General features: G+C 39.4%; 1 protein-coding gene across 1 annotated transcript; it reads left to right on the forward strand.

The window, feature by feature from the left end:
* The first annotated feature begins 905 nt into the window (after window positions 1-905).
* LOC120049247 (RING finger protein 227-like) lies at window positions 906-4925 on the forward strand. Its single transcript, XM_038995484.1, has 2 exons — window positions 906-1477; window positions 3624-4925. Exons 1-2 carry the CDS (start codon window positions 1024-1026, stop codon window positions 3680-3682), a joined length of 513 nt encoding a protein of 170 aa, XP_038851412.1. The 5' UTR covers window positions 906-1023; the 3' UTR covers window positions 3683-4925.
* The last annotated feature ends 4141 nt before the right edge of the window (window positions 4926-9066 follow it).

The raw sequence follows: 9066 nt of genomic DNA on the forward strand, positions 1-9066 counted from the left end.
TTTAATATCAAAGTTTATTAAGCTGATCAAGGGCATATCAAATGAGATGGGTCATACGTGACTGATGTGGGTTTATTTATGGGTTATGGTATTAGCAGATAGGCTATGGGATAGCATTGGCAGTTGTGTCAGTCTGATCTCGTTGCAGTCATGGTTTAGTCTGGGTAACAGTCTTTCTAGCTAACGTTCCACTCCTGTCTTTGGGAAATGACAGGTCGTGGCAAGGAGTTTAATGTAATAGCTGAACAGAGACAGCAACCAGGCTAGTCATGGCTCACTCCTGTTCTGTCCGGTTTGGTGCCGTTACAAAGTAGTCTGATGTCATCAAGAAAAAGCACAGAGGGATTTTACCAAGGGATCTGGAATTCTATAAAGACTTTCACTAGTATCTTCCCCGGTCTCTCCTCTCCCAACAGAAAGACATCCAGACAGGGGCCAGCTTGATGCAGAATAATATCAAAATCACTGTATTTCACAAGACAGGAAACCCTGACTCAAGCACTTTGTCTTACATTTATGGTTCTCTATTATATCTGGGAAATGTTTGTGATAATATCAGACAGACAATGGCCCACTAACTGTATTATATATACAGTATAAAGGAAGTGTGGATAAAGAGTGGGAGAAGGGTTATGGCTCAACAATGTGAGGGTTGTCACAAGTTAACACAGGCACAAAGTCATAATTATGGCTAAACCCCACCCATTTCTACCATTTACCTTCTTAAAATGTGATTGTAAACCCTAACCACACTGCTAACCTTATGTCTTTGTAGTTAATTTGGCTTTGCGGCTGTGTTAACAGTTAACAAGTGATGACCCTATGTGGGAGTTGCCTCTCTCTTTGATGACATCATTGTATTTTAAAAGATTAGTCATCTGTTAACAGCAAGCTGCCAAGTGAGATCCCTTCCTCCCACGCACTTTCCCCTCTAAAAGAACCAAAACACACTGTAGCCTCATAGTCTCATCATTCCGATAGTTCATTCTCGTTGAATGAAACAGCACCCAAAGAGAAACAAAAATGTGTTCAGAATATGAGTGCGGAATTTGTTACAGAAGCTACAACACGGATCGTCGGTGTCCTCGTGAGTTACAGTGTAAGCACAGCTTTTGTGAGAGCTGTATCGTGACTCTTTCTCGACCCTCGGTATGTGAAGTGGAATCCAGGAAGGAATGTTCGCTGCAGGACAAGACAATTGTTTGCCCACTGTGCCGGTACACAACGTCGGTCTCGGGTAAAGTGAGGGCAGCGCTTCGTGTAGACGAAGGTATTCTTGAGCGCATGGTGTTATCTGGCGTGCTAAGCATGACAGACGACGAGGAGGATAGTGAAGATGAGGAGGATGATGAGACTTCTCATGAGAACTCAGCCGAGGAAAGGGACTCCTCTTCGGGTTCCATAGTTGGAAGGTTCCGCCGTTCGCTGAGGCGCGTCTGGGGCAAATTAACTCGGAATCATGACCAACGGAGTGCGGGTAAATTGTTCTATTCTATTGCAGTACTGTAATTTAGTTTTCACGATAATAAAACATGACTTCTCATATTCAATTCGTTTCTAGTTATAGCCTATGGCTACTGTTATGGCATTTTCACTACTTAAGTTATTATATTCTATACCTACCCAAAGAAGCATAGCGGGTTTGCCTGCGCTGCAGATGTCTGTATGTGTCCGCTAATACAGGACTATTAAAGGCCCAGTGCACTACTTTTGTGAAATATATACAGTACCAGTCAAAAGTTTAGACACACCTACTCATTCCAGGGTTTTCTTTATTTTTAGTCCTTCAAGACTGTAAAAGCATTCCTCATGAAGCTGGTTGAGAGAATGCCAAGAGTGTGCAAAGCTGTCATCAAGGCAAAGGGTGGCTACTTTGAAGAATCTCAAATATAAAATATCTTTGGATTTGTTAAACACTGTTTTGGTTACTAATTGATTCCATATGTGTTATTTCATAGTTTGTTTAAACTATTATTCTACAATGTAGAAAATAGAAAAATAAAGAAAAACCATTGAATGGGTAGGTGTCAACTTTTGACTGGTACTGTATATACAGTGGCTTGTGAAAGTATTCACCCCCTTGGCATTTTTCCTATTTTGTTGCCTGACAACCTGGAATTAAAATAGATTTTGGGGGGGGTTGTATCATTTGATTTACACAACATGCCTACCACTTTGAAAATGCTAAATATTTGTTATTGTCAAACGAGCAAGAAATAAGACAAAAAACAACTTGAGCATGCATAACTACTTTGTAGAGCCACCTTTTGCAGCAATTACAGCTGCAAGTCTCTTGGGGTCTGTCTCTATAAGCTTGGCACATCTAGCCACTGGGATTTTTGCCCATTATTCAAGGCCAAACTGCTCCAGCTCCTTCAAGTTGGATTGGTTCCACTGGTGTACAGCAATATTTAAGTCATACCACAGATTCTCAATTGGATTGAGGTCTAGGCATTGACTAGGCCATTCCAAGACAAGACAATTTCCCTGTATTTAGCGCCATCCATCATTCCTTCAATTCTGACCAGTTTCTCAGTCCTTGCCGATGGAAAAACATACCCACAGCATGATGCTGCCACCACCATGCTTCACTGTGGGGATGGTGTTCTCTGGGTGGTGAGAGGTGTTGGGTTTGTGCCAGACATAGCGTTTTCCTTGGTGGCCAAAAAGCTACATTTTTGTCTCATCTGACCAGCGTACCTTCCATATGTTTGGGGAGTCTCCCACATGCCTTTTGGAAAACACCAAATCTGTTTGCTTATTTTTTTTTTTTAATTACGCAATGGCTTTTTTCCTGGCCACTCTTCCGTAAAGCCCAGCTCTGTGGAGTCTATGGCTTAAAGTGGTCCTATGGACAGATACTCCAATCTCCACTGTGGAGCTTTCCAGCTCTTTCAGCGTTATCTTTGGTCTCTTTGTTTCCTCTCTGATTAATGCCCTCCTTGCCTAGTCTGTGAGTTTTGGTGGGCGGCCCTCTCTTGGCAGGTTTGTTGTGGTGCCATATTCTTTCCATGTTTTAATAATGGATTTAATGGTGCTCTGTGGGATGTTCAAAGTTTCTGATATTTTTTTATAACCCAACCCTGCTCTGTACTTCTCCACAACTTTGTCCCTGACCTGTTTGGAGAGCTCCTTGATCTTCATGGTGCCACTTGCTTTGTGGTGTTGCAGACTCTGGGGCCTTTCAGAACAGGTGTGTATATATACTGAGATCATGTGACACTTAGATTGCACACAGCTGGACTTTATTTAACTAATTATGTGACTTCTGAAGATAATTGGTTGCACCAGATCTTATTTAGGGGCTTCATAGCAAAGGGAGTGAATACATATGCACACACCACTTTTCAGTTTTTTGTTTTTTAATATTTTTTCATTTCACTTCACCAATTTGGACTATTTTGTTTATGTCCATTACATGAACTCCAAAATAAAAGTCATTTAAATTACAGGTTGTAATGCAACAAAATAGGAAAAACACCAAGGGTGATGAATACTTTAGCAAGGCACTGTATATATCTGTTTTTTTTCTCCAGATAATTTTTTACTTCCCGTGGCTATGCAAAGAAGCCTACTATTTATAGTTTTTTTCATAGGCCTACATATTTATTCTCCCCTTACAGATTGTATGACCGATGAGGACCTACGAGACCTTGTCATGATGTCATGCTACATCATTTGATGAGGACTTCGTTGGAAAAAAGTAATCAGGTGCTGCTGCACCTGATTGATCAGAGAGAGGGCGTTGCTGTCCACGAGCCTCCGCTACAGTATTTAGAATGTAGAAGACAGGCAGGTCCAGTTGGAAGTTGGAGCAAGCAGGAATATAGCCTCTTCGCACTGGGAGACCTGTACACGTTGATCTCCCGTTGCTGAAGGCGACATCCCTTACTCCGAATAACATTTACCAGCCTTCTGGTTTATTTACGAGAAACTTTACCCGTCTCTGAAGGCAATTCTATAATCCTGTTTACCAGTCGGTACGGGCTATACAATGTGTGAACTATGGTAAAAATGGTTTAAATATACATTTTCTGAAGCTCACTCCCTAGTCCCCATACAGCCTACTAGTTTTCCACGTGATTTTACCATGTGATCCTAGATGGCAGCACACCATTAGGAAGATAGGATGTAAATTTGGTTAATTTGAGGAAAGTTGGATATAAATGTTTTTTTTTTCTCCACACATTCTAAAAATACATTTGGTCAATTTGTGGAAAGTTGGATATAAAAGTAGTTTTTTTCTCCACATATTGTAAAAAGAAACACTCATTGTAAGAATAAACTAGCAGGAATATAACGTTGTTTACACAGGCAGCCCAATTCTGAGCTTTTTTTTACTAATTGGTCTTTAACCAATCTCATCAGATCTTTTCCAGAGCTGATCTGATTAGTCAAAAGACCAGTTATTGGGGAAACAAAATATCAGAATTGGGCTGCCTGTGTAAATGCAGCCTATGCATTCTATAATAGCCAACTAGGCCTAAATGTCGATTTCTTCTCACTTGCATGTCATAATTTGGTGGTGACCAAACATAAACACAATGGTAAAACAGAATTGTAAAGGCTGAAAATGACAAGACCATATAGGCTTTTCTCTGAAGCCATTAGGCTACCAAATGAAATGTTTTTGTATGAAATTGTCTTTGGTGCTTCGAAGTAGCCTATTTTATTTAACTAGGCAAGTCAGTTAAGAACAAATTCTTATTTACAATGATGGTCTACCCCGGCCAAACCCTATGACTTTCCATTTCCAAAGATTAGAATAAGTATTTAATATTGTTGGTGCTAAGTTCACAAGCACAAACTTAATATAATTCAATATGTAATTCAGTGTATTTATTTCATTCACTTTCATTGATTGTGTACCTTTTGTAGGCCTATGTTTTGTTGTAATAAAAGCATATAGGCATACCAATATTACTGTCTTGTTCGTTCATTTTCATCTAGAGCCTGGATAAATATGTTACAGCAGTAACTGATGCTTCCTTTTACCATGAGAATAAGTTAATCATTTAGGTGAATAAAGGATACAGTTATGAACTTCTGCTCGGTTTACCATTATTATGAACATAAGACAGAGTTTAAGCTCATACAGTACCATATAGGCCTATCCAATAATCAAGAAAATAAATGTTCACAATAGCTACATTTCCATCCAATTAGCAACAGATTTTCATGCGAATATTCAACAATCGCATAAAAACATTATGCACATTTTCCCACCAGAGATGTTTCGATCAAATTGACTTGTTGCAAATAAAAAGATGTGCGTGATTACGTACTGCACATAAACATTTCTTCTGCGGTTAAATTCCCTAGTAGGCTACCGAATAGAAAATACAAGTATAATGGGTTTCCATTTTATTTTCAATTCTACTGATGGTTTTGTCACAAAATGTTTTGTGTTATATAGCGAATGTACCCACTCTGGTCTTGGCAGTTGCGCTCCAGCCAACAACTTGCAGATGCAGCCTGCAGATACATTGCGGGTATAGCCTACATGATGAGATTATAGACAAAAGAGCGAGATTATTTTGATTTGTCAAACGGCAGCCAAGCATCGATCATAATGTTAATATTGGAAAGGAGCATAAAGCTCATCACCGTGCACTTTCACCACCCCGTGAAGTTCATTATAACTTCTTTCAGCTGTAGCCTAAGAAACTGCATGCTTTCCTGAGTCGTAGTGGGAGGACCACACAATATATCAACCCGTGACTCCAAGTTTACTTCTAAACTGAACAAAAATATAAACGCAACACGTTAAGTGTATTTCCCATGTTTCATGAGCAGAAAAAAAATATCCCAGAAATGTTCCATACACACTAACGCTTATTTCTATCAAACTTTGTGCACAATATTGTTTACATCCCTGTTAGGGAGCATTTCTCCTTTGCCAAAATAATCCATCCACTTGACAGCTGTGGCATATCAAGAACAGCAGGGACTGTGAAGCAACACAAACATTGGCACAGACACATGCATACACACACACACATACGATAACATACGCACTATACATACACATGGATTTAGTAATGTAGATATGTGGTAGTAGTGGAGTAGGGGCCTGAGGGCACACAGTGTGTTGTGAAATCTGTGAATGTATTGTAATGTTTTAAAATGGTATAAATTGCCTTAATTTTGCTGTACCCCAGGAAGAGTAGCTGATGCTTTGGCAGCTATTGGGGATCCATAATAAATACAAATACAAATAGAAAACTGCATGATCATTACACAGGTGCACCTTTTGCTGGGGACAATAAAAGGCCACTCTACAATGTGCAGTTTTGTCACAACACATTGCCACAGATGTCTCAAGTTTTGAGGGAGTGTGCAATTGGCATGCTGAATGCAGAATTGTCCACCAGAGCTGTTGCCAGATAATTTAATGTTCATTTCTCTACCATAAGCCGCCTCCATCGTTGTTTTAGAGAATTTGGTTGTACGTCCAACCGTAGACCACTTGCATGGTGTCACATGGGCGAGAGGTTTTCTGATGTCAACGTTGTGAACAGAGTGCCCAATGGTGGAGGTGGGGTTATGGTATGGGCATGCATAAGCTGCGGACAATGAACACAATTGCATTTTATCGATGGCAATTACCATAATGAGATCCAGAGGCTCATTGTGAGGCCCATTTTCTTAAGGTGTCTATGACCAACAGATGCATATCTGTATTCCCAGTCATGTGAAATCCATAGATTAGGGCCTAATTTAATTGACTGATTTCCTCATTGCATGTTGTGTTTATATTTTTGTTCAGTATGTATCCATATTTGCACGTAAAGGCATTTCCAACACAATTTCTCTCATAATTAATTTTACCAACACAAAAAGCTCCCACCGTGTCTAGCATATTTCTTTTTGTCAACATTTGAAAAGTTTGCCGACATATTAGAAAAGGCATTAACCAAGTTTCCATCAGGTTTATGCCTTCCCTTGAATTTCACTATGACGTATAATTTTCCTCAGAAATTCTGGAGGAGGGTGGGGTGTGTTTAGTGAGGTGAAAGATTCAGAAGATTGCAGAATGCAAATAGAAATGTAACAAATAGAGCTAACTTGATTAGCTGGCCTATTCTAAGGCTTTTACCTTCAAATCTTTGTTTGTTACTTACAATCTACTACTCTCTGATTGAGCTGTGTTGTCTGCATTTCTGTCTTTTGGTTGGTTGGTGGATGGTCAGCAACGGTGTCAAGGACTCTTAAGACTTGTTCAGATTGGAAGTGAAAAAAATTGCATATCTGATTCAAATCTGTTCTTTTTCATGCAGTCTGAACAGCCAAAAAGCACATGGAATCGGATATTTCAAGCCACCTTCCTAAGTGGTTTGAAGTCCGATACACATCTGATTCCTGGCCATGCGCTCGTCTGAACTGTCAAATCTGATTTATTTGCCCTGAAGTTGCTTTTAAACTGTTATTTGGCAGATCTTGTTGTTTGCTAGCTACTCTGTTGATAGTTTGACAAGGACATGTGGTCACTAACTAACTTCGTTGTTTACAAATGAGTGAATGTGCTAGAAAGCTAAACAGCTAACTAGGTAGCTAGTTGACTGCTGTGGCTAGACAAAACGTACTTGTTTTGAAAGTCAGATCATCTTGTCCTTTGAAGTGTTCGAACACTATGATTTTGACCATTCAAAGCAAAAGGGAAATGTCCATGGCAGGCATTGTCACCTTAACTGCTACATAATGTCTGAGTGATAGGAACTAAGCATGAGCACCACCACCAATCAGCCTATGCCACTGCACACACACCCGTCATTACTAGGACAATTAGCGTAGCCATGTCAGCAAATGACTGCAGTCTGAACGCACACACATCCGATTTGGTCACTTGTAACTTTCTGTTGGGACAGACGGTAGTCCAAAACGGATTTGAAAAACAAGACTGATTTGAGCATTAAGGCCTGCAGTGTGAACAAGGCTTAAGGGATCATAGTTCTCACCTAGTCAGTCTATGTCATGGAAAGAGCAGGTGTTCCTAATGTTTTGTAAACTCAGCGTATATAAAATACAGGGAAATCACGTTTTTGACTGCAATGGGCCTTTACTCAAGTAGCCTCAACATCTCAACAGACTATTTCCCAACACTTTGTATTGTGATAGCATTGATAAATTGAATTATATTTAAGTAACGTAACTGATGTCACTAACCTAATGAAAGTTACTGATATCATTAACATTTATATATAGAAAAGTGATCGTTTTCTCATATTAGTCAGTGCACTAATGTAATAAAACTTTATTTTGTCCTACAGACTTCTGTTTCTGTGTCTGGCGATAGCTGCTGTAGATGTTAGTTGTTTAGCTCCATCAAGTGGTGAGAGAGAGAAAAAGTACAGTGTTATGCTTATTTAATTTTTTAATTTTACCTTTAACTAGGCAAGTCAGTTAAGAACAAATTCCTATTTTCAATGATGGCCTAGGAACAGTGGGTTAACTGCCTTGTTCAGGGGCAGAACGATTTTGGTTACTAGTCCAACGCTCTAACCACTAGGCTACCTGCCGCCCCTTATCTCTTGTGATGATTTAGTTAATAACTTTAATAGCAAGGACAACCATTGATGCCATAGCTCCAGTAAAGTTGAGGAAGGACACATCCAAATGGAGAGCCCCTTGGATGAGTGAGGAAACTAATCAATTAAAGAGAAATTGTAGAAAGGCAGAGCGGAAGTGGAGAAAATCAAAGTTGCAGGACCATTATGATATTCTGAGAGCAACAGTGGTGTAAAAATACTTTAAAGTACTTTACTATTTATATTTTTTGCCCATTTTTACTTTTACTTCACTACATTCCTAAAGAAAATAATGTAATTTTTTCACTGACACACAAAAGTACATTTTGACAGGAACATTGTCCAATTCACACAGTTATCAAGAAAACATCCCTGGTCATCCCTACTGCCTCTGATCTGGCGGACTCACTAAACACAAATACTTCATTTGTAAATTACAGTATGTCTTGAGTGTTGGAGTGTGCACCTGGCTACATAGTACGTCAAAAAAAGAACATTGTGCCGTCTGGTTTGCTTAAAATAAGGCATTTGAAATGGT

The sequence above is a fragment of the Salvelinus namaycush genome, chromosome 6 (genome assembly GCF_016432855.1).
Source record: "Salvelinus namaycush isolate Seneca chromosome 6, SaNama_1.0, whole genome shotgun sequence".
In the NCBI taxonomy this organism is placed as follows: Eukaryota; Metazoa; Chordata; class Actinopteri; order Salmoniformes; family Salmonidae; genus Salvelinus; species Salvelinus namaycush.